This window comes from Dendrobates tinctorius, unplaced genomic scaffold (assembly GCF_039654945.1).
Source record: "Dendrobates tinctorius isolate UK_male_01 unplaced genomic scaffold, ASM3965494v1 ptg000155l, whole genome shotgun sequence".
Taxonomy (NCBI): domain Eukaryota; kingdom Metazoa; phylum Chordata; class Amphibia; order Anura; family Dendrobatidae; genus Dendrobates; species Dendrobates tinctorius.
In genome coordinates this window covers 21,850,714-21,876,467 of record NW_027361822.1, presented here as the reverse complement: position 1 = coordinate 21,876,467, position 25,754 = coordinate 21,850,714, and the positions used below count along the sequence as shown (strand labels likewise).

General features: G+C 41.6%; 1 protein-coding gene across 2 annotated transcripts in view; it reads right to left on the bottom strand.

Moving 5' to 3' along the window:
• Window positions 1–644: 644 nt before the first annotated feature.
• Window positions 645–25,754, bottom strand: part of LOC141051015 (uncharacterized) — a 149,202-nt gene continuing 124,092 nt past the window's right edge. The window contains exons 2-11 of one of the 2 annotated variants that reach the window (XM_073547801.1): window positions 23,137–23,286; window positions 22,828–23,007; window positions 22,631–22,754; window positions 22,452–22,549; window positions 6,099–6,248; window positions 5,792–5,971; window positions 5,585–5,708; window positions 5,404–5,501; window positions 5,115–5,205; window positions 645–2,822 (exon numbers count right to left, since the gene is read on the bottom strand). In XM_073547801.1, the coding sequence (XP_073403902.1) occupies window positions 1,024–2,822; window positions 5,115–5,205; window positions 5,404–5,501; window positions 5,585–5,708; window positions 5,792–5,971; window positions 6,099–6,248; window positions 22,452–22,549; window positions 22,631–22,754; window positions 22,828–23,007; window positions 23,137–23,286 (2,994 nt within the window). In that variant the 3' untranslated portion in view covers window positions 645–1,023. The remainder of the gene's footprint in view (window positions 2,823–5,114; window positions 5,206–5,403; window positions 5,502–5,584; window positions 5,709–5,791; window positions 5,972–6,098; window positions 6,249–22,451; window positions 22,550–22,630; window positions 22,755–22,827; window positions 23,008–23,136; window positions 23,287–25,754) is intronic. The other variant, XM_073547802.1, reaches the window with a different exon arrangement.

The window sequence follows — 25,754 nt, the reverse complement described above, 5'->3', positions numbered from 1 at the left end:
GAAGTCAGAGTAGGGAGTTGGAGACAAGGAAGTTGAGGAGTCAGAGAGGGAGGTTTGGCTTACTCCACAGCTCTGGTGAAGAGGACTGGCAATGTCTGGTGTGATGTTTATGAAGATCCTAAAATTCTTCATCAGGATCTTATTGAGCATGCACTGCCCGTGGAAGGACGGTGCTTGCACTAGATCTCAGGCAGCAGAGGCAGGTGACTACAAGAAGAATTACCTGTCAATCACTGACAGGAGACAGGCAGTGGGTGAAAAATAAAGGAAAAAGGTGGTGGAACTTTAATGGCAGTCCCCAAAACTACACTTGCGATTCATTGGCATAACATATCAATAAATTTCTGTTAAGGAGTAAACAGAGATTTCTAAAATAAACATATGGCTGTAATCGGTAGTACAGCACCTATACATAGATGGAGCTAGTTTGGGTTATAAAAACCTGATGACAGTTTCATTTTATAATCAAAGTCTCCTCATATCCAATAATATGTGTATTGGGGTAAAAAGAAGGGAAGCAGTTCTCCGTGTTGGTGAAAAAATGACTATACTTAGTTAATATACTATACTTACAAGGATCCCATCCGATGTTGCTACGTAGAAGGATCGTAGATGTAAAAATAGTAACTTGTAAAAAGAACAAGAAAAGTTAAAAACATTTATTCAGACATGAAGATTGTATGCTAAAAGTAACTAATGAATGGCAGATCACTAAGATTGGAAGAGAAGAAGTGGGAGGAGGAAATATTGGGTATTTTTGGGTGTCGTAGGGGCAAGGGTTGCAGTACACATTTATATATTCACTATATAGACAACAATTCACATAGAATATTGCTTTTCACATAATGGATGCCTATTAGCAATATTTTAATTCTAATGTAAGATCTAAATTGATGTCTTTTTTCTTTTACTAATTTATCCTTACTTGACTGTCTCTATTATGTTTTTTCTTGTACAGTTTGTTAAAATACATGTTTTTTCCATGATGGGAGGTTTTACTTGAAAATCATATTTTGTTAATAATCAAGTAAAACAATTCCCGCTTTCGGAATATGAAAAGGTCTTCTTCCTTGTGTGAATCCTCTGGTGTTTAATGAAAGATGATTTGTCTGCAAAACCCTTCCCACATTCTGAACATAAATATGGCTTCTCCCCTGTGTGAATTCTCTGGTGTCTAAAGAGAGATGATTTATCTGCAAAACATTTGCCACATTGTAAACATGGATATGGCTTCTCCCCTGTGTGATTTCTCTGGTGTGAAACAAAATGTGATTTATCTGCAAAACATTTCCCACATTCTGAACAGGAGAAAGGCTTCTGCCCTGTGTGAATTCTATGGTGTTTAACAAGATTTGATTTCTTTGCAAACCATTTCCCACATTCTGAACATGAATATTGAGTCTTCCCTGTGTGAATTTTTTGGTGTCTAATAAGATATAATTTATCTGCAAAACCCTCCCCACATTCTGAACACAAATAAGGCTTTTCCTCAGTGTGAATTCTCTGGTGGTTAACAAGAGATGATTTATCTGTAAAACAATTTCCACATTCTGAACATGAATATGGCTTCTCACCTGTGTGAATTCTCTGGTGTCTAATGAGAGAGGATTTATCTACAAAACAATTTCCACATTCTGAACATGAATATGGCTTCTCACCTGTGTGAATTCTCTGGTGTTTAATGAAAGATGATTTATCTACAAAACAATTCCCACATTCTGAACATGAATATAGCTTCTCCCCTGTATGTATTCTCTGGTGTCTAACGAGAGATGATTTATCTACAAAACATTTCCCACAATCTGCACATGAATATGGCCTCTCTCCTGTATGAGTTCTCTGGTGTGTAACTAAATGTGATTTATCTGCAAAATACTTCCCACATTCTGAACAGGAAAAAGGTTTCTCCCCTGTATGAATTCTATGGTGTTTAACAAGATTCGATTTCTTTACAAAACATTTCCCACATTCTGAACATGAAAAGTGTTTCTCCCCTGTGTGAGTTCTCTGATGTAGAACAAGCTGATATTTATCTGCATAGCATTTCCCACATTCTGAGCATGAATATGGCTTCTCCCCTGTGTGCGTTCTTTGATGTGTAACAAGCTGTGGTTTATCTGCATAACATTTCCCACATTCTGAACAGGAGTATGGCATTTCCCTTGTGTGAGTTCTGTGATGTCTAAAATAATGTGATTTATTTGAAAAACATTTACCACATTCTAAACATGAGAAAGGCTTCTCCCCTGTGTGAGTTCTCTGATGTGTAACAAGGCATGATTTAGCTGTATAATATTTCCCGCATTCTGAACATGAAAATGGCCTCTCCCCTGTGTGAGTTCTCTGATGTATTACAAAATGTGTTCTATCTGAAAAATATTTCCCACATTCAGAACATGAATATGGCTTCTCCTCTACATGAGCTCTCTCATGTCTAACAAGCCCTGATTTCTGGTTAAAATATTCATCAAACTCAGAAGATGAACCTCTTTTCTCCTCTATGTGAATGTTTTGATGAGTAAGAAAAGACATTTCGTGGGAAAAACTTTTTCCATATTCTGTTCTTGAAAACCTCTTGTTTGCAGTAAGAGCAGTTTCATTATTAATGTCTCTTTTGTGACTTTTATTTTTCTTAAAAGACTGAGACGAATCAGATGATAGGACCTGTTTAAATGGATCAAATGATAGATCTTTGCTGTGAAGGAATGAGGTTATTTCTGGAGTAATGACATACACTTCACTTGTATCTTGTCTGAGATCAAGGTCATCCGATTTAAAAATTGAAGGTGTCAGGTGTCCCTCTGGTCTCCAAGTACAATCATCTGCCAAGAATAAAGATTATTTTTGAATAAAATAACCATAAAAATTATATTTTTATAACATTTCTAAAATATCCACAGAAATTGCAAGTTATGTATCAAAATTCAATTATTTATGGAGACAAAAACAGTTCATAATCTAACATCAGACCTTAAAGCAGGAACCACTAGAGCAGAGGTCACCAACTTTTCTGACCTTGAGAGCCACATTCAGCAATGAGAGAGAGAGTCACGAGCCATATTCATCTCCCACCCCTTTCACAGGAGTTCCAATCAAAGCCCCCATTATAGGTATAATGACAGCCAACGCTTTTCCACAGAAATCACCCCGAAGCAGTATACGAAGATTGAAGGGTTCACACAAAATACCATTCAGTATTTTTCCATCAAGCACTCCCTATACACTGTAACATCCAGCTTCCAGCACCTCCTCTAACAGGTAGTACCATCCTGTCTCAAGTGTTCCATACTTAAATTATGTCTAAATCCCTTTGACCAGTATATGTGCATCCAGATCTGCTCACAAAATTCACCATTTTGAGATGTGCTCTTCACACCTGTTTGCTAGACCTGGCGCTAATGCACGAAGATGGCAGACAGCAATGAGCCACAATTCATGGGACCGCGAGCCACATGTGGCTCCAAGGCTACATTTTGGGGACCCCTGCACTATTGCAAGATGTTCGACCTTATTAGCTTGCCCTGTCTCACAAGTATTGGAATAATTAGCCACCAAAAAGTTATGTAGGACAAAATTATACCAATAAAAACTTCTACTCCATTCCTAAACAAGACCCCACTTGTGTCCGTCATTGGTCAATAGACGTTTCCATACTATTAGTAGCTGAAAGACTCTTGAAAAGCAACATGGCTTCATAAACCAATCCAGCAAAATCCTTACTCCCAAACCTTAATGTCCCCCTCTCTTCTCAGCTTTGCAGTTTCTTCAAATACGGTTAGCGTCCACATATTTTGCATGGCTGCAGTGGAAAGAATCCACTTAAAAACTTACGATGTGCGTGTCTCCACAAGCACAAGCTGGTCACTATGTGTAGCGCTCTAAAATGTCATATTTGCAGTTTTTCGCCAATTTCCAGAAAGTGCCTGTGGAGTCAAAATAGCCACTACTCCTATAGATCATTTCACTGAAGGAAATTGAGTCAATTTGTTGTGTTTTCTACTGTCTTGGTTTTCTGGCATTCTAGCACCTTAGGTGCTCTGCAAATGGTGCAGGCAAAGTATTTCAAACAATTCGGCATTCTAATAGCCAAATGCTGTACCTTCCTTTCTGAGCCCTGCCATCTGACATAACAGATATTGTTGGATTCAGGATAGGTGGCAAAATAAATTAGAGGTATATTTTTCTCAAACACCTGGACCCCAGACACAACGCCAAAGGTGCGCACTTCTTGCCTATCATGCAGCATCTCTGCTGTAATTGAAAAAGAGTTTTCACATCGTCTGCACCTTGTATTTATTGACTTTGTTACATCGTGATCAGAGTGATAATAGTCCTTGTTAGTTAATTGTGGATGTACATTTATACTTAATGACATTTGATAAAAGAAGTATTGCTGTATCGCTTCTATTTTCTAAGTATAGCAGTGTTGGGAAGAAGCTGCACAGCGATATCCGAAACACAAGATGTGTGAAGTTCAGTTATTAAGATCTAATAGGTTTTCTTGGTAATTATTGTGATACTCATTTTAAGGGGTTAATGCAGTTTTGATAGCATGAGGACGGAGTGCAATTTTCTAAAAAATAGGCATCTCCAAGTCCCTTCTAAAGTGAATTGGTCTCCAAAAAAAATAGGTTTTGAAAATTTCCTTGAACATATAACTGGTAGCTAAATTTTACACCTTCTAACATCCTAAAAAAAGAATATAAAAGGATATTTGAAAAATGCTGCCAATGTAAAATATGATGAATGTCAATTATCAACTGTTACGTGAGGTATCACTTTCTGTTTTAAGGGATTACAGATTCTATGTTTGAAAAATTCCAATTCTATTACATTTTTGAAATATTTCTGATTTTTCATAAATAAACACAAAACAAATCAACTTCATTTTATCACTAACAAAGTACAAAGTGTCATGACAAAAACTCTGAAAGAGGGACTTTCAGAGACCAAAGTAATGGGAACAGTTTTCGGTGGAGAAGCATGTAGTGCTTTAGCAGCTGAATGGTGACCATATAATTGTGATATAGCCATATTACACTGCTGATAAAGCAGCCACAGGCAGTGATTGAAGAGAATCTGTGAGTTCTCTGCATTTAATGGTTACTACTCACCTGGGTAGTCATATGTAAGAATCTCCTCTTTACACCATTCATCACCCCTCACATATGCCTCTGTAGTATTAATATTGGTCAGATCTTCACCCTGAAACAAATATTGTAAAAGTCACATACAGATGGAGAAGTCACATCTATGATCAGCTCTAATCCTGCCATCTCCACCGTTCTCATTACACAAGTATAAAACATATAATAATGGTGGATAAAACAAGACTGAGCACAAGACCTTCACAGCCATCTACACATCATAGGGGAGATCTCATGACACCTTCTCTCCATCTACCTGATGATCCTGAGGAACATCGGGAAATTCGTGTTTACAATTCTTTGGAAGAAGAAAACATAGACATCTCTCTGGTGTTGTCCTCTTACTGGATAGAACTGGAGGAAACACATACAGGGACTGAATTAATTATTTACATACAGATAATTATAGGCCGTGTGTATTTAGCTCTATCTAGTACCTGGTGATGTGAGGGACTGGGAAACCTCCATCATGACATCCGAGTACAGATCTTTGTGTCCTTCTAAATACTCCCACTCCTCCATGGAAAAATAGACGGTGACATCCTGACACCTTATAGGAACCTGACACATACAATGATATCATCACCCCCCTGATCCCTTCATAGCATTACTGTATAATGTCACAGCATTCCCAGCAGTGTCACCTCTCCGGTCAGCAGCTCAATCATCTTGTAGGTGAGTTCTAGGACCATCTGGTCATTGATGTCCTCATGTATTAGGGGGCAAGGTGAAGGCTCCGTGGTTGGGCTCAGTTGTCTTCCCCATCCCTCAGACACAGGGGCGTGACAGCGCTCATGAGAGGTCTTCTTCACTACTGTGTAATCCTGGTTATGGAGACACATTAATAAATCTCACTACAGACATTTCCAGAGTCCTCACCTCTCCAGTTCCGTCCATCTGTTATTCCCATAGATAAGAATGATGTAATGTGACGTCATCAGATTCTCTCACCTCTCCAGTAAGCCGGAAGAGGATCTCTAGGGTGAGGTGCAATATCCTCTCTGCCATCTTGTCCCTGTCCCTATCCATCCTTGACGGGTCAATCAGCAAAAATCTCTTATATAGAAGATCTCCACTGAGAGGATCCAATATTGCATGGACCTGAGTGGGAAGAAGATAAGCAGGTATAAACCTACGCTCAGGCAGTTTGCACACCTTTATGCATTATTACATGACGTTGATTGAAGGAATTCAAAAGCTGAATTTTGAAGTCCTTTAATAAATGATGATAATGAAGATAAATATGCCACAAACAAATCAGGAATTAGCATTTCTAAAAGTAAATGTGGGAAAATGGATGGAAACCTAAAATGTACATTAACAAATATAATTAAAATGGAAGAGTTTAAAGTCTTGGTCCTGGAGGAACACACTGATGTAGTTGCTGTTGCTGAGACATGGTTGGACTCTTCTAATGATTGAGTTGTAAATTTTGGTTTCATGATTTTATAGAAAGACAGTTCAAATAGTTCAAATAGTCAAATAGGAAAGAAGACATTTTATGTCTGTATGTTAGTAGTGATATGAAAGCAAGTGCAACGGAGGCAATTGGGGAAAAAAATTGCAAGGGAATGAAAACCTTGTTGGTTAAATTAAAAAGGGAATTAGATAATGACAAGGTTGTTTTTGAAGTGATAATAATAATAATAATACATTTTATTTCTATAGCGCCGACATATTCCGCAGCACTTTACATTTCAGAGGGGACTTGTACAGACAGCAGACATTACAGCATAACAATAATCACATAGATCATAAAAAATACCAAGAGGAATGAGGGCCCTGCTCGCAAGCTTACAATCTATGAGGAAAAAAAAAAAAAAGGGAGATACGAAAGGTGGGTGGTAACAGTTGCCCTGATTGTATGGACCAGCCATAATGTTAAGTGTGTAACAGTACAGACACAGAGGGCTAATGGATGCATAAAGCATGTGGGAACATGATGCGGGGAACCTGGTTATGGTAAAAACTTTTGGCTGTGCCACATAGGGATAAATTAGGTTAATGTGTTGAGGCAGTAGGCCAGTCTGAATAAATGAGCTTTCAGGGCACGCTAAAAATTGTGGGGATTGGGGACTAATCATATTGACCTGGGAAGTGCATTCCAAAGAATTGGCGCAGCACGTGTATAGTCTTGGAGACGGGAGTGGGAGGTTCTGATTATTGAGGATGCTAACCTCAGGTCATCAGCAGAACGGAGGTTGCGGGTAGGGTGGTACACTGAAACAAGGGAGGAGATGTAGGGTGGTATATGCTGAGCCATGAAGAGCTTTGTGGGTGAGGGTAATAAGTTTGTACTGGATTCTGGAGTGGATGGGTAGCCAGTGTAATGACTGGCACAAGGTAGAGGCATCGGTGTAATGATTGGCGAGGAATATGATCCTGGCAGCACCATTCAAGACAGACTGGAGGGGGGAGAGTTTGGTAAGAGGGAGACCGATTAGAAGACAGTTACAATAGTCGAGACGAGAATGAATAAGAGAAACAGTAAGAGTTTTTGCAGAGTCAAAAGTAAGAAAAGGTCGAATTCTAGAAATGTTTTTGAGGTGCAGATAACAAGAGCGAGCTAGTGATAGAGATGGTACTGGAAACCAAATCTACTGATTGTTTGACCTATAGGGGCAGTATACAAGGAGAAGAGGAGGGGGCCTAGGACTGATCCTTGAGGAACCCCAACAGTAAGGGGAAGATGAGAGGAGGAGGAACCAGCAAAAGATACAGTAAAGGAGCGGTCAGAGAGATAGGAGGAGAACCAGGAGAGAACGGTGTCCTTGAGGCCAGTGGAACGGAGCATAGTGAGGAGGACCTGATGATCCACAGTGTCGAATGCTGCAGAGAGATCCAAGAGAATTAGCATGGAGTAATGACTATTTGATTTAGCTGTTAGTAGATCATAAGAGACTTTAGTGACGGCAGTTTCAGTAGAGTGTAAAGGGCGGAAACCGGTTTGGAGAGGGTCGAGATGAGAGTTATCAAAGAGACAGCGGATAAGACGGGAGTGGACCAGGCGTTCTAGGAGTTTAGAGATGAAGGGAAGATTAGAGACAGGTCTATAGTTAGCGGCACAGTTTTGGTTGAGGGATGGTTTTTTAAGTAGTGGATGTAAGACGGCATGCTTAAATGAGGAGGGAAAGGATCCAGAAGAGAGAGGTTAAATATTTTAGTTAGGTGAGGGGTGACAGTAGGGGAAAGGGGATGGAGTAGATGTGACGGAAATGGGTCACTGGTGCAAGTGGTTGGGCGAAAAGATGCAAGGAGCCTGCTTACTTCTTCTTCTGTGACTGGTTTAAAATCAAAGAGTGAGCTAGATGCAGTGAGGGAGGGAGGACAGTGCATGTTATGAGGTGATTGGGAGATAATTTCCTGTCGGATCCGGTCAATTTTTTCTTTGAAGTAATTCGCCAGATCGTCAGCTCGAAGCTCTGTGGTTGGGGGCCTGTACTCTTAGGTTGAGTAGACAATGAAAAGTGTCAAAGAGACATTTCGGGTTATTGGACAGTGAGGTGATGAGGGTGTTGAAATAGGTTTGTTTTGAGAGGTGAAGGGCAGTGTTGTATGTTCGAAGCATAAACTTCTAATGGATGAAATCTTCGGGTAGGTTGGATTTTCTCCACAGACGTTCGGCGCACCTGGAGCACCGCTGCAGGAAACTTGTTTGCAGGGTGTGCCAGGGTTGTGGTGTTCTATGTATAGGAGGAGCAAATTTATCCAGGGCACTTTGAAGTGTTTCATTGTAATGCTTCAATGCAGAATCAGGACATGAGAAGGAGGAGATAGGGGTCAATGAAGACTGCAAGTTCTTCATAAGTTTCTGGGTGTTAATGGCCTGTATGTTTCTATAAATATGGACAGTGGGGGTGACCTGAGCAGCCTGGCAGTTCTTGATAGAGAATGAAAGAAGGTTGTGGTCAGAGAGCGGGAGAGGGGAGTTTGCAAAATCATCCACTGCACAAAGCCGAGAGAAGACCAAGTCGAGGGAGTTTCCGTCTTCATGCGTTGGAGAATTAGTAAGCTGCAAAAGGCCAAACGAGGAGGTAGAGATAAAAGGTGAGTAGCAGATGGGGAGAGGGGAAGAGCAATGGGGATGTTGAAATCTCCCATGATGAGGGTAGGGATGTCACAGGAGAGAAAATGTGGAAGCCAAGTGGCAAAATGATCCAGAAACTGATGGGAGGGGCCGGGAGGACGATATACCACCTCCACTCGCATGGAGAAGGGGGTGTAGAGTCTGACGGCATGGACCTCAAAAGAAGGGAAGACTAGTGAGGGTAGTTGAGGGATAACCTGAAAGGTACATTTTGATGATAGGAACAGACCAACGCCTCCACCTGCTCTATTGTCTGATCTTGGGGTATGAGAGAAATGTAGTCCACCATATGAAAGAGCAGCAGCAGCGGTAGTGTCTGATTGCTAGATCCAGGTTTCAGTAAGAGCCAGAAGGTTAAGAGCATTAGAAAGGAAAAAGTCATGAATGAAGGAGAGTTTGTTACACACTGAGCGAGAATTCCAAAGTGCACAATTAAGAGAGACAGATGGCAGGCAGGGAATATTAATAAGATTAGAGGGGTTTCTGAGTGTAGCAGGTGGGGGGTTTGACTTTCTATAACATGGGGGACCAGGGTTGGGAGCAATGTCTCCTGCGACTAGGAGAAGGAGGATAGAAAGAGTGAGCAGATGGTTAAGTGATTTGTGAGAGCATCTCTGATGTTGAATGGTGGGACTGAATGGATCTGTGCTGTGTAGCAATGTGAAAAGAGCGTGAGTGCTATACATAGGAGAGGAAAGGAGTGAGGGGACAATATGGATGGAGTGTAGAGTTAATACCAGGGCGGTGGATGTGTGTAAATGCAGCGGCCAGGATATAAATTATATAAATGCATATGGTAAATATTTCTGGTAGTCCAAATGTACAGGGAGTAGATTTATTTATTTGTCTTACCTGTCACCTGACCTGTCTAACTGCCATGTTATAACTGCCAGCGTACTTTGATACATGTACTTCAATTACATGTACATAAATGCCCCCCTGCATAAATGCCTTCCCCAGGCTAGCTCTGAATTTATAGAAGGCCATCTATAGATCCCCCAACATTAATGAGGCGTTGGAAGGTCGGCACATAATCAGAAGGCGCTGGCTGCACTGGCTGTTAGAGTAGTAACTATGTGAGATTTTAATTACCTGGGTATTGACAGGGATCATAGCTCTGCTTCAAATGCAAGTCTTGTCGTAGGATAATTGTAGTACGGTTAATAGAATATAAAGAGGCAATGATCTACTCGATTCGGTCATTTCAAGCAATGCACAGCTTGATGCAAATTTTACTGTTCACAGAAACCTTGGTACCAGTGGCCACAATAGAAATTATTTTCGCTTATATCATTAAACTCATACATGAATGTAGAGGGCACAAACACAAAATTTTTTAAAAAAGGCAAATTTTTATTAGTTGAAGGCTGTGCTTCAGATCATTGACTAAGAGCAGCTTCTGTCAGATAGTGATGGGGATACTATTGATAAATGGGTGATTTAAGTCTATATTTGTTAATCAGACTGTAAAATATATTCCTATAGACAGCAAAATTTACATCCTCCATGACTCCTATGGTTAGAAATGCCATTAATGCCAAAAAATAGAATTACACTTAACGGTAATTTGGTTTCTAAGACCCTCCACGACAGAACACAGGAGGTTGTCTCCCCATCCTAATTAGGGACAGGAAACAAGAGGTTTAAATATCCCTCCCCTTTCCGATACACTCAGTGTTTTCCAAGGACCAAACAGAATGAATGCTTGAGTTTTATTATTTACACTAAGGAATCAAATGAACATAACTTTATTAGGGAGGGAATTACCCGTGCTGTTGTGGAGGATCTTAGAAACCAAATTACCGGTAAGTGTAATTCTATTTTCTATAATCCCTTCCATGACAGCACACAGGAGAAATACCAAAGAATAATGGTGAGGGAGGGACAACAGCCTGGAGGACTTTCCTGCCAAAGGCTAGATCTATTATAGACATTAGATCTCATCTGTAGTGTTTAGTGAAGGTATGGACCGAGGACCAGGTATCAGCTCTGCAGATCTGCTCGATGGACACATTGGCCCTTTTGGTCCAGGAGACGGTGACGCCTCTAGTGGACTGGGTCTTTAGCAATTCTGGAGGATATAGGGCCTGATTTCTATACGTGTCCATGATTGCTTTTTTGATCCAATTTGCTAGAGCTCTTGAAGGCTTTATTTCTTTTGTTTGGTCCACCGTACTGGACGAAAAGATTCTGATCCTTCCTTTAAGGTTTTGTTTGACTCAAGTAGAAGAGAATAGTCCGTCAAACGTCCAGAGAATGGAATCCTGCTTCTTTCTTGTCCTTTAGGCTGTCACAGAAGGAGGGGAGAATTATTTCTTGGGATCTGTCGAAGTCAGATGATACTTTTGGCAAAAATGACGGGTTCTAGGCGGAATATTAATCTGTCATCCAGAATTCTTAAACAAGGTTCACTAATGGATATGGCTCTCAGGATTGTGGCTTTAGAAGCCAGGCTGACAAGCGTAGGCTGTGGGGAGCAGGGTGAAAAATGGGACCTTGATGTAGAAGGTCGTGGTCTAGCGGCAGGGTCAGAGGTTCTTATGAGCTCAGGAGTTTCAGAGCCCCGAACCAGCACCTCTTTGGCCAGAGAGGAGCGATCAGGATGGTTTTGACCCTGTCCGTTCTGACCTTTTGCAGAGTTCTTGGCAACAGTGGAATTGGAGGGAACGCGTAGGCCAACCTGAAACTCCCCGGGTGAGAGAAGACATCCACCTTTGATTGAGTTTCGTTTGGACCTATGGAGAAATAGTGCTCTACTTTTGCATTTTCCCGGTTCGCAAACAGGCCCACCTCCGGGAGACCCCATTTTTTGGTTATTAACTGGAATATTCTTGTACTGAGGCTCCATTCCCCTGGGTCTAAATCCGTTCTGCTCAAACAGACTGCTTAGATGTTGTCAGATCCTTTTAGGTGAAGAGCCGATAAAAACAGGAGGTTACGTCAGCCCAAATGAAAATTCTTACCGATACCTGCTCCAGACTCTTGAATTTTGTGCTAACCTGATGACATAGATGGGCCACAGTGGTCATGTTGTCGGGAGTAAACTCGGACATGGATTCCCTGGAGTATTGGTTTTGCTGCTCTCAGGGCTTCGTCTACTACTCTCAATTCTCTGAAATCAGGAGGATCGGTTGTCCATCTTTTTGGGCCTGATTCCCTGAGATGTCACCACTCCGCAACCGTGTTTGCTGGCGTCTGTTGTTACTGAAGGCACTGGATATTGGATCCAAGGTATTCCTTTTGCCAGATTTGTGAAAGTTCTGGGAGCCAGATGACATGCCAAAAGGGAACTAGAAGTGACACACCTCCTGACCTAGAGTGACCGCAAACCTCAGATACTGATGGTAGCTTGGATGAATGGGTACATGGTAGTATGCCTCGTGGAGGTATATTATGGTGGCCATGGCGAAGCCCTTCCCGATCAACGGGATTGTAGATTTTACCGACTATTCTGAATCGTTGATACACGATGTATTGATTCAGCCGTTTCTTGTTGAGGATAACCCAGTAATCTCCACTCTGCTTCTTTATAAGGAACACCCAGGAGTAATGACCTTGGCCTTGCTCTGTTTCCAGAACCGGTGAGATTGCTGCAGAGGATAGCATTTGTTGGAGTTCTGTGTACAGGATATTCTGTAGCCTTGATGATGGAAGAGATGTCACTTCTAGTCTTTGTGGGGGAAAGGAGGAAAATTCTATTTTTACTCCTCTTCTGACTGAGTCCAGGATTTTGCAGTCTGATGTTACTTCCCGCCATTTTGAGAATTAGTTTGAAATCCTGCCCCCTAATCATTTGGCGTCATTTCCTATGTGAATGCGGGATTTGAAAAATATTTCTTCCTTTACCCACTTCGGGTAGCTCCACCGCCCAGTTTTACCTTTCCTTCTGTATTGAGGGGTTTGCATCTGAGGTGGGTGAAATGGCCTCTTTTTGAGGGTTTTTGGTTCAGGAAGATTTTTCTTTTTGTCGGTCACCTTCTCCAATAATTCATCCAGCGCAGGACCAAACACATATTCTCCTTTGAAGGGAATAGAGCAAAATGTAGACTTGGATAGGATGTCTCCGCTCCACATCTTTAACCATAGTGCCCTTCAGGTGGTGTTGGAGAATACCGACATCCTCGCAGCAATGCGAACTGACTCGGCCAAGGTGTCTGCAAGGAAACCAGCAGCTTTCTGTAGGAGAGGTAATGAGGCCAGGTGGTCTTTTCTGGGGGTACCGCCCTCAATATGGTCTTTCAATTGTTGCAACTGGAGAAATAGGGTTCTCGTGACGCATGCGGATGCGACATTTGTCTTTAAGGTGGTTGACGAGGCTTCTAAAGACTTCCTCAATAAGCTGTCCATCTTGTGGTCAAGTGGATCTTTAAGTTGTGAGGAGACCTCAAAGGGTAACATAGTTTTCTTGGCTACTCTAGCCTCCTGGATATTCACTTTGGGGATTTGAGTCCAGCACTTTGAGACATCTTCATCTAGAGGGAAGCGATCCTTCATATCACTTAGTGCATTCAGTTTCCATTCTGGGAATTCCCATTCATCCAGGATTAAATTTTGAACGTTGTCATGGATGGGAAAAACCACCTTCCTTCTTGATTTCAGACCATTGAACATCTCATCTTGGACTGTTCAGGATTGGTTTCTCCGCTTCATGGTAACATAGTAACAGTTAGCAAGGCCTAAAAAAATACATTTGTCCATCCAGTTCAGCCTATATTCCGTCAGAATAAATCCCCAGATCTACGTCCTTCTAAAGAACCTAATAACTGTAGGATACAATATTGTTACGCTCCAGGAAGACATCCAAGCCTCTCTTGAACCCCTCAACTGAGTTCGCCATCACCACCCCTCAGGCAAGGAATTCCAGATTATAACTGCCTTAACAGTAAAGAATCCTCTTCTATGTTGGTGGAAAAACCTTCTCTCCTCCAGACACAGAGAATGCCCCCTTGTGACCATCACCTTCATTGGTATAAACAGATCCTCGGAGAGATATTTGTATTGTCCCCTTATATACTTATACATGGTTATTAGGTTGCCCCTCGGTCGTCTTTTTTCTAGACTAAATAATCCTAATTTTGCTAATCTCTGGGTATTGTAGTTCCCCCATCCTCTTTATTAATTTTGTTGCCCTCCTTTGCACTCGCTTTAATTCCATTATATCCTTCCTGATCACAGGTACTCAAAACTGTACACAGTACTTCATGTGTGGTCTAACCAGGGATTTGTACAGAGGCAGTATAATGCTCTCATCATGTGTAACCAGAGTTCTTTTAATGCACCCCATGATCCTGTTTGCCTTGGCTTCAACTCCCATCGTATTCCTGACTGCCAGCAGTAGTTCCTCTATATGCTCAGAGGAAAAGAATAATTTTTTATTATCCTCTGTATGACTCGGAGTAAGTTCACCTTCTTCCAACCAGTCTTCCGGACCTGATATTTCAGCTCCTGAGTCAGAGCTGTCCTCAGGGGCGTATTTCCTCTTTTTGTTTACAGAGGGGCTCCCTAAAAAGGACTGGGAGAAGGTAGCTAGGGACAACTGGATCTCCTGTCGCACCATCCCTCACATTTCATCCATCAGGGATGGCTGTTCTTTCCGTACAATTTTATCCGTACATAGCTGACATAAAGCTTTTTTATGGCTGGATGGAATATTTTTACTGCAGATGGTGCATTTGCGATTTGCAGTTTTTTCCCTTTATTTTGGTGCAGGATCTTTATCTCCGTAGAAAAGAGGAGAAGGGAAATTTCCATAAAAATGGATCCTGTACCAAAGGGGGGCCTACACTTACCAGGTATACTCACTGGGCCAGGGTTAGCACTGGGTTCTTCAGATGCAGATCTAAGAGAAGGAACATCATTATCGTTAGAACTTTAGTCCTACTATATGGAGTCTTCAATCAGAGTCCTTTAATACATGAACCGAGACCCAGCGCTTCTTCTCATTCAAAAGGATGAGATCTCTCCCACTCTGTGATAGATCCTGTCTTCTGGCGCCTTTTTCCGGTTTGAAATGTCAAATTTCCTGCCAAAAAGGCGGTGCGTTCCACCGTGGAACGCAGGCCAGAAGTGACCTTGTGCCTTCTCCTTGGCGGTGTACGTCACTTCCTATGCATGCCCAGGACTGCCGGAGAACCCAGGGAGAGAGACTACGAGGCTGGGGGACTACAGGAGGCCTCCAGCCACTCCTCATCATCCAGCATTGCCAGCAGGCGCCGGTGGTTGGTGTGGTCCCATCCGGAGCAGGAGCAGCTGCTGGAGGAAGGTCCGGAACGATCAACTCAGGCTTCCTGGCTGAAAGGTATTTACAAGAGAGCGTTGCCAGCCCAGCTCTCAGGAATGCACACAAATAAACCTCTTTATCCCTTAGGGACAGGAAAACACTGAGGATAGAGGGAAGGGGAGGGCTATTTAAACCTCTTGTTTCCTGTCCCTAATTAGGATGGGAAGGCAACCACCTGTGTGCTGTCGTGGAGGGATTAAAGAAAAGGGCATTCAGAATATGTAAATTGGTGGGGTTGGCTCGAGCATTTAAAAACTTTAAAGAACTTAATATAATTTATAAAAAAAAGTAATGAAATCAGTTAACCCCTTTATCCACTAAGGTAGTTTGCACATTAATGACCAGGCTAATTTTTGCAATTCTGACCACTGTCAATTCATGAGGTAATAACTCTGAAATGCTTCAACGGAGTCCGGTGATTCTGAGATTTTTTTTCGTGACATATTGTACTTCACAATAGTGGTATAATTTCTTCGGTATGAAATTAGTTTATTAGTGAAAAAAATGGAAATCTGACAAAACTTTGGAAAATTTCGCAATTTTACAACTTTGAACTTTCATGTCCTTAAATCACAGAGATATGTGACACAAATTAGTTAATAAATAACATTTCTTGCATGTCTACTTTACATCAGCACAATTTTTGAAGCATTTTTTTTGTTAGGAAGTTATAAGGGTAAAGTGATCACCAGCGATTTTTCATTTTTGCAACAAATTTACAAAAACATTTTTTAGGGACGATAATCACATTCGAAGTCACTTTGATGGGTCTATATGATAGAAGACACCCAAAAGTGACACCATTCTAAAAACTGCACCCCTCAGGGTGCTCAAAACCAAATTCAAGACATTTATTAACTCGTCAAGTGCTTCACGGGAATTTTAATATAAATAATAATTAACATTTAACTTTTTTCACAAAAATTTGACTTCAGATCTAATTTTTTTTATTTCGACAAGGGTAACAGGAAAAAATGGACCCCAAAATGTGTTGTGTAATTTTTCCTGAGCATGCCGATACTACATATGAGGGAGGAAACCACTGTTTGGACGCACGGCAGAGCTCAGAAGGGAAGGAGCGCCATTTGACTTTTTGGATGCAAAATTTTCTAGAACAATTGGAGGACATCATGTCGCATTTGGAGAGCCTCTGATATGCCTAAACAGTGAAAATCCCCCAAAGTGACACCATTTTGGAAACTATATCCCTCAGGGAACTGATCTAGATATGTGATGAGCACATTGAACCCCCAGGTGCTTCACAGAAGTTTATAAGGACCCATAAAATTTTTTAAAAAAATCTAATTTTCCCCACCAATATGTGTTTAGCCCAAAATATTGCATATTCATAATGGTAGCAGGATTAATTGCACCATACAATTTGTTGTGCAATTTCTCCTGAGCACGCCAATACCCAATATGAGTGAGAAAACTACTGTTTGGCTGTACGGCAGGGCTCGGAAGGGAAGGAGCATCATTTGACTTTTTGAATGTAAAATTTTCTGCAAACATTAGCAGCTGTTATGTCCTATTTGAAGAGCCCCTGATGTGCCTAAACAGTGGAAACCTCCCACAAGTGACACCGTTTTGGAAACTAGACCCCTCAAGGAATGTATTTAGATGCGTGGTGAGCACCTTGAACCCACAGGTGCTTCACAGAAGTTTATATCGTTGAGCCATGAAAATAATAAAATCACATTTTCCTCACAAAAAAATGTTTGTTTAAACCCCAAGTTTTTAATTTTTATAAGGGCTAATAGGACATTTTCTTTATAACAAACTGAGGTCCCTTTTTTCCGGAATATCTCAATACCCTATGTCACGATGACCCGTACTGTGTGACGTGACCAGCAGGCCAGTAACTAAAACAACAAGACACGGCACATGATACGGTCCTGTGTGACGCGGCCCGCAGGCCAGTAACTAAAACAACAATACACGGGGAAAGGTGAAACAGTTACAACGGTGGGCCGTGCGATAGGGAAAGGGGAGGTGGAGACCTCCTGCACTCCCCTGAGTCTGCGTCCCTAACGCTCCTAACGTTCCCTATGCCGGTTCCGCACCAGGCGCCGCTCAGGAACCTGTCGCCCTGGCACACCCTACACCTATCCCTTGCTAGGGAGCTGGGTGGCGCAGGCAATGGCCCCACCGCTGTACTAATACACACTAAGGTAAAAACACAAACAGGGGATCACCACTTAGCTTTACTCTGTTGCACTTGCTCCTGGCAACAGAGTCCACCACCAGAATGCAGCTCTCCTCCTGAATAGCTGCCTCCAAGCTCTGTCAGAGCGACAAGGAAATCCCCTCTGACTCCTTCCACACCAGGGCTAAGACAGAGCTGCAAGGAACGCTCTCTGGCTCCTTCCTCCACCAAGGATGGTTGAAATGAACACTATCACCAACCCTGATTGCAACACCTGTGACTCTTTTATAGGTAAGAGCCAGCAATCACACCTGCATTAAATCATGTGCACTTAACTAAAGAAACCAGAGTGCAATGACGCTCACCACCACCGGGGGCAAACTTAGAACAAACGACACCACAGTGCAATAATCCTAATGGCCACCTGGGGCAAAAACCAAACCTAAGCACAGAAAAAAAGTTACCTGTACTTTATCTCAGTCCTGATCCAGCATGGATCATGACACCCTACATGTAATCTGAAAATATTTTTCAGGTACAGTGCAAAGCTCAGAAGGAAAGGAGTGCCACAATTTACAATTATGGTTTACAGGTGCCATTACCCATTGGGAGAGCCCGTGACGTGCCAGAACAGCAGAACCCCCCAAAAGTGACCCCATTTTAAAAACTACAACTTTCAATTAATTCATCTAGGGGTGCAGTGATCATATTGACACCACAGGTGTGTCACAGAACTTTATACCATTGAGCAGTGAAAAAACCCCAACATTTTTACCATCAAAAATTAGTATTAGCCCCGTATTTTACATTTTCACACAAGAAATAAGTAAAAATGGCACCAAAATGTATCCCACAATTTCTACTGAATGTGGCAATACCTCACATGTGGCTGTACAGTACTACTTAGCCATACGGAGACTCTCGGGAGGAACAGAATGCTATTTGGCTACTAGAGCACACATTTTCCTAGAAAAGTTTGCAGACTCCAAATACAGAGCCCTTAATTGCTAGAAGAGCAGAATCTCCTGCTCAAGTGACCTCATTTTGGAAATTATACCCCTTTGGGAATTTATCTATAGGTGTAGTGATGATTTTGACTCCATGGGTATTTTCCAGAAACAAGCAGCAATGAATGTTGCCTAGTGAAAATTGCAAACTGCAGTTGTAGTGACCATTACGTTGAAGTCACTAGTACATTATGCCCAACCCGTGCTTCTGAAGGCATGCACCTGTAAGTTAGACAGGCTCTCATCGCTAAGGAAATTCTAAACATGTGGATGCTATATGTGGCTTAGGTATACTGTGGGGCTCAGAAGGGAGGGGGCATTTGTATTTTTTTGCACTATATTTTTTGGGGTGCAGCCAAACCCAAACACGTCTGGTCTCGCATGAGGGGTGTTCGCACTGGGATGCATTGAGAGTGAACTGGCCAGCCCACCTAATCGAAAAGTAGGGGCATGACTAATAGGCTGTGAACCAGACACTATGAAGTACCTTTGTGTGAACAACGCCCTATGAGGGCCTTTATTGTGCATTTATATACTGGGAAGTCACCCCCTCCAGGAATGGGTAGGTGGAGAGTGGCTGTTGATCTGGTATTTTGCAGCTGTGTTGCTAACATCTTGCTTTATGGGCGGGCTGCACCCTGTAGTGCATTTGTTCTAAGATCTGGGCAGGTAAGTGTTGCTGCTTTTTTGTCTGCTGTTTATATGGCATTTGGATTTGAGAGCACAGAATTTGCTGAATTTGTTTTGGTAGATGAGGAGCCATTTCGATTTGATTTTCCAGAACCTTTGTACTCCCAGTAAAGTGGAAGCCCCCTATATTTCCGTTAAAAGATGGCAGACCTGAGAGGAGACTTTTTTTGTGGATTGAGTTGAAGCTTTTATTAGGAACATTTTACATAACGTTTGGGGTCACATTTAACCGGCGCTCTACACTGATCACTTACTTTTGGGTTTCCATCTAAATCTCTATGTCTCTTTTTTTTTTTTAATCGCAGCAACAGCAGCATATGGGGCATATTATTCTATGGAGTATCTTATGGGGCCATCAACCTTTATGGAGCAACATACGGTTGTGGCCAAAAGTAATTAACACCCCTGCAATTCTGTCAGATAATACTCAGTTTCTTCCTGAAAATTATTGCAAACACAAATTCTTTGGTATTTTTATCTTCATTTAATTTGTCTTAAATGAAAAAAAACACAAAAGAGAATGAAGCAAAAAAGCAAAACATTGATCATTTCACACAAAACTCCAAAAATGGGCCAGACAAAAGTATTGGCACCCTCAGCCTAATACTAGGTTGCACAACCTTTAGCCAAAATAACTGCGACCAACCGCTTCCGGTAACCATCAATGAGTTTCTTACAATGCTCTGCTGGAATTTTAGACCATTCTTCTTTGGCAAACTGCTCCAGGTCCCTGATATTTGAAGGGTGCCTTCTCCAAACTGCCATTTTTAGATCTCTCCACAGGTATTCTATGGGATTCAGGTCTGCACTCATTGCTGGCCACCTTAGAAGTCTCCAGTGCTTTCTCTCAAACCATTTTCTAGTGCTTTTTGAAGTGTGTTTGGTGTCATTGTCCTGCTGGAAGACCCATGACCTCTGAGGGAGACCCAGCTTTCTCACACTGGGCCCTACATTATGCTGCAAAATTTGTTGGTAGTCTTCTGACTTCATAATGCCATGCACACGGTCAAGCAGTCCAGTGCCAGAGGCAGCAAAGCAACGCCAAAACATCAGGGAACCTCCGCCATGTTTGACTGTAGGGACCGTGTTCTTTTCTTTGAATGCCTCTTTTTTTCTCCTGTAAACTCTATGTTGATGCCTTTGCCCAAAAAGCTCTACTTTTGTCTCATCTGACCAGAGAACATTATTCCAAAACGTTTTAGGCTTTTCAGGTAAGTTTTGGCAAACTCCAGCCTGGCTTTTTTATGTCTCGGGGTAAGAAGTGGGGTCTTCCTAGGTCTACCATACAGTCCCTTTTCATTCAGACGTCGACGGATAGTACGGGTTGACACTGTTGCACCCTCGGACTGCAGGGCAGCTTGAACTTGTTTGGATGTTAGTCGAGGTTCTTTATCCAACATCCGCACAATCTTGCATTGAAATCTCTTGTCAATTTTTGTTTTCCGTCCACATCTAGGGAGGTTAGCCACAGTGCCATGGGCTTTAAACTTCTTGATGACACTGAGCACGGTAGACACAGGAACATTCAGGTCTTTGGAGATGGACTTGTAGCCTTGAGATTGCTCATGCTTCCTCACAATTTGGTTTCTCAAGTCCTCAGACAGTTCTTTGGTCTTCTTTCTTTTCTCCATGCTCAATGTGGTACACACAAGGACACAGGACAGAGGTTGAGTCAACTTTAATCCATGTCAACTGGCTGAAATTGTGATTTAGTTATTGCCAACACCTGTTAGGTGCCACAGGTAAGTTACAGGTGCTGTTAATTACACAAATTAGAGAAGCATCATATGATTTTTCGAACAGTGCCAATACTTTTGTCCACCCTCTTTTTTATGTTTGGTGTGGAATTATATCCAATTTGGCTTTAGGACAATTCTTTTTGTGTTTTTTCATTTAAGACAAATTAAATGAAGATAATAATACCAAAGAATTTGTGCTTGCAATCATTTTCAGGAAGAAACTGAGTATTATCTGACAGAATTGCAGGGGTGTCAATACTTTTGGCCACAAGTGTATGGGGCATCTTATTCTATGGAGCATCTTATGGGGCCATCAACCTTTATGGAGCAGCATATGGGGCATATTATTCTATGGAGCATCTCATGGGGCCATCAACCTTTATGGCGCAGCATATGGGGCATATTATTCTATGGAGCCATCAACTTTTATGGAGCATTATATTCTATAGAGTATCTCATGTGGCCATCATTAACGTTTTATGCAGCATTATATGGGGCATATTTTAATATGGAGCATCTAATGGGACCATTATTAACCTTTGTGCAGCATTAAATGGAGCATATTTTTTGTATGGAGCATCTTATGGGGCCCATCATGAACTATATGGAGCATTATATGGGGCTCCTGATTCAATATGGATATTCAAAAATATTTAACCTACTGATGTCTCAATTAATTTTACTTTTATTTTGAAATTTACCAGTAGCTGCTGCATTCCCCACCCTAGACTTATACTTGAGTCAATAAGTTTTCCCATTTTTTTTGTGGGAAAATTAGGGGCCTCTGCTTATACTCGGGTCGGCTTATACTCGAGTATATACGGGTATTAATTTATGATATAGAAGGGATTTATTGTGCTGTTTCAGAATTTGCAGATGAAACCAAGTTATGTAATATAGTGTTGACTATGGAGGATGTTCTTAAGTTACAGGCTGAACTGGACATACAGTGTTTCCAGATGAGGTTCAATGTATAGAAATTGATAGCATACCACTAGTAGAAGTTAGAATAGTGTAGTAAACTGCACTACTGCATACAGCAGTATTTTGTAAAAGACACATACATCACATACATTTACTTTTCTATACATTGGACGACAAAAGCCACTGAATGACATCTAAAGGAGGAAACTATTTTCATATGCATCCACGTGTATACACATATACATGTACACCCCTCGCAGACAGATGGAAAAGTCACATCTATGATCAGCTCTCATCCTGCCATCTCCACCGTTCTCAATAAACAAGTATAAAACATATAATACCGGAAGATAAAACAAGACTAAGAACAAGACCTTCACAGCCATCTACACATCATAGGGGAGATCTCATGACACCTTCTCTCCATTTACCTGATGATACTGAGGAAAACTGGGATCTTCTTGTTTACAGTCCTGTGGAAGAAGAGGACCGGGACATCTCTCTGGTGTTGTTCTCGTACTGGATAGAACTGGAGGAAACACATACAGGGACTGAATTCATTATTTACATAGTTTATTATAGGCAGTGTGAATTTAGGCCTGTCTATTACCTGGTGATATGAGGGACTGGGGAACCTCCACTATGACGTCCTTGTACAGATCTTTGTGTCCTTCTAAATACTCCCACTCCTCCATAGTGAAATAGAGGGTGACGTCCTGACACCTTATAGGAACCTGAAACATACAATGATACCGTTATCCCCCAATCCCTTGATATCATTCCTGTATAATCTCCCTGCAGTGTCACCTCTCCGGTCAGCAGCTCAATCATCTTGTAGGTGAGTTCTTGGATCTTCTGGTCTTTGATGTCCTCATGTATCAGGGAGTGAAGTTGAAGCCCAGTGATTGGGGTTAGGGGTCTTCGCCATCTCTCAAACACAGGGGCCTGACAGCGCTCACTAGAGGTCTTCTTCACTACTGTGTAATCCTGGTTATGGAGAGACACGTTCATAAATCTCACTACAGACATTTCCAGAGTCCTCACCTCTCCAGTTCTGTCCATCTGTTATTCCCATATATAATAATGATGTAATGTGACATCATCAGAATTTCTCACCTCTCCAGTAAGCCGGAAGAGGACCTCTATTGTGAGGTGTAATATCTTCTCTGACAAGTTGTCCATGTTCTTAACCATTCTTGACGGGTAAATCAGGGAAATTCTCTTACGTAGAAGAGCTACACTGAGAGGATCTGAGATTGTAGGAACCTGTATGGGAAGAACATGAGCCAGTGTAAAACCATAAAGAATCCCATGTAATAAAACAATCACTGGAGATATTAGAGGAAATATATGAGGAGATATAATGTGTAGATGTTGTATTCTTAGCTTATATACACTGGAATGAAACTAACCCCACACTCGCTGCATGCTTCATTCAAATGGAACTGCAAAGGGGATTCCACTTTTCACACTCACTCATCCACTCATCTATCACAATATGTTGATAATAAACTGTAGAACAAGAAATCTGGTGTACGATATTTAACCTGTTTTTAGGTCTGTTTTTGTCACCAATTCTAAACCTGACCTTTTTTTTTCCATAAGCGCTAGTTAATGAGATGTGATAAACCCTATGAATAAGACCGATCAAACACTAGGACTGGTGTCTACTGGACATTATTATTTTTGCCTCTTTGGTAATTAAATCAAATCCATACATGTACATTTGTTTTATTTATGAAGAATCTACTTCACAGAAATACGTATTAAACATGCATAAGAAGTTGTCATTGATACTCTTCATTTACTGAGATATCTCTCAAAAACAGAGCTTTATAGATTTCTTGTGGTGTATCTTGATTCTATAGTTCTGAAATCTTGGTGAGATCGTTTACCGTGTTCTTCAGTTAGGTCACCAAGATTTTCTGGGAAAAGATCCAAGTGGCTTTGGAGATAATGCACCTTGATACTCATTGTACCGCCAAAATTATGTAAAGAAGATAGCGTTCTCTCTACTAGTTCAGTGTAATTATCTGCTTTACAGTTCAAGAAAATTCTGAAAAGCAATAGTGAAAGAAGACCATGCATCTGCCTCAGCATTGTTCAATGAATCTTTGAAGAGTGGATCTTACACAAGTACTCTGATTTGAGGACCTTCAAAAATCCCCACCTTTGGCTTTTCCACGGTCAATGATGGAAATTTTCTGCAGATGTAGCTGAAACATCTTCCCTCTTGGTTTAGAACCTTTACAAACTGCTTCATCAAACCTAATTTGATGCACAGTGGTAGTAAAATAATCTGTGAACAAATGGTTCTGCAATTCCATTATTTTCTCCTACTACCATGTGTTCTCAGAGATGAGTTTTCTCACCCAGTGCTCATTTTCTGAACTACTATCCCAGAGACAGATAAATCAGGGATACTTAGTGTTTCCACCCTGCTGTCTCAGGAGAATATTCACCACATTTAGATCCACTCAGATTGGCCACTGGTGATTGTTGCATGATATTTTCTGTAGGACTAGAGAAATATTGTCATCTTGTTGAGTGACCTATTGAGATTGATCCATATTTGTTTCCATTGTGTAAAAGCACACATTTTAGGTTCCGCTTCGAACTGTCTATGAATATCCATCGTTCGCATTGGTCGATATTGTGATAAGTCCTTTTTCGTGAACATTGTTTCAATAAAGAAAATCACGTTGCTCTGAGAAGAATGGCAGTAAATCCTTTTCTATGTTGCGATAGCATGTGATTTTGATTTCCGAATGTAATAAATTCCTCTCTGCTAGTCTAGTCGCCAACAATTTTGCTGATTTCTTTGGGAGATTTAGCTCTATAATGAAAATATTGAGCTCCGGCTGATTAAAGTCTTGTGGCACTGATGAGGTCCCTTCAAAATCACTATCATCTTGAGTACTGTTTATAGGTGAAGAACAAGATACATCTTCTGTGAGCTCTTCTAGCTTACAGAATGATGGGACTGGTATTTCATCTAGGAGTAAAACAGGTCGTTTTGCCGATTCTAGGTCAGGATGCACATGTTGAGGGTCCGGTGATGGTACAGGCTCCATGCGGAGGGTAAGAGGCATGGGGAGAATCCTCCTGTAGCAGCTGGTTCCCTCCGGGGCCTTCTCGCGCACCCGTCACTGAGTTCTGGTTACCTAACTCAGACCCCTCCCACCACTAACCTCGCCACTACACGGCGGCGCTTATGGCTGGAATGGGAGCCTGTACCATCACCAGACTCTCAACAAGTGCATCGCGATCACCGCCACCCTAGTAAGTAGTTTATGATTATCTTTCATTCATCTACTTATCGGTGACCGCTTACACACGGGACTAACATTAGACACGTAGTGTTGGAGTGTGGCATTGTTATCTCGTTATATGACATCACTTTGTATGCCCATCCATCATGTGCATACAGAGTAGAAACCTGACAATCAGGACTGTGGCACATTATCTTCTTACTTAAAAATTTTGCTTTGTGCTCACTGACAGAACAAGCACTGAATCTGTCTAGCTACCAGCTGCTTAAGCCCACCACCTTTCTGAGAGCGCCAGTGTGTTTCATTCTTCAGTGCTTCTATTTCACCTGTAGATGTGTTGCTCTCTTCACTTTTCCCGCTGTTGATCCACCCCAGCTGGAGCTATGACACCAACCAGCTTTCCTCCCAAGGACTTTCAACCTATAAAGCGTGGTAACCTCTGATACTTTTTTAACTACACTT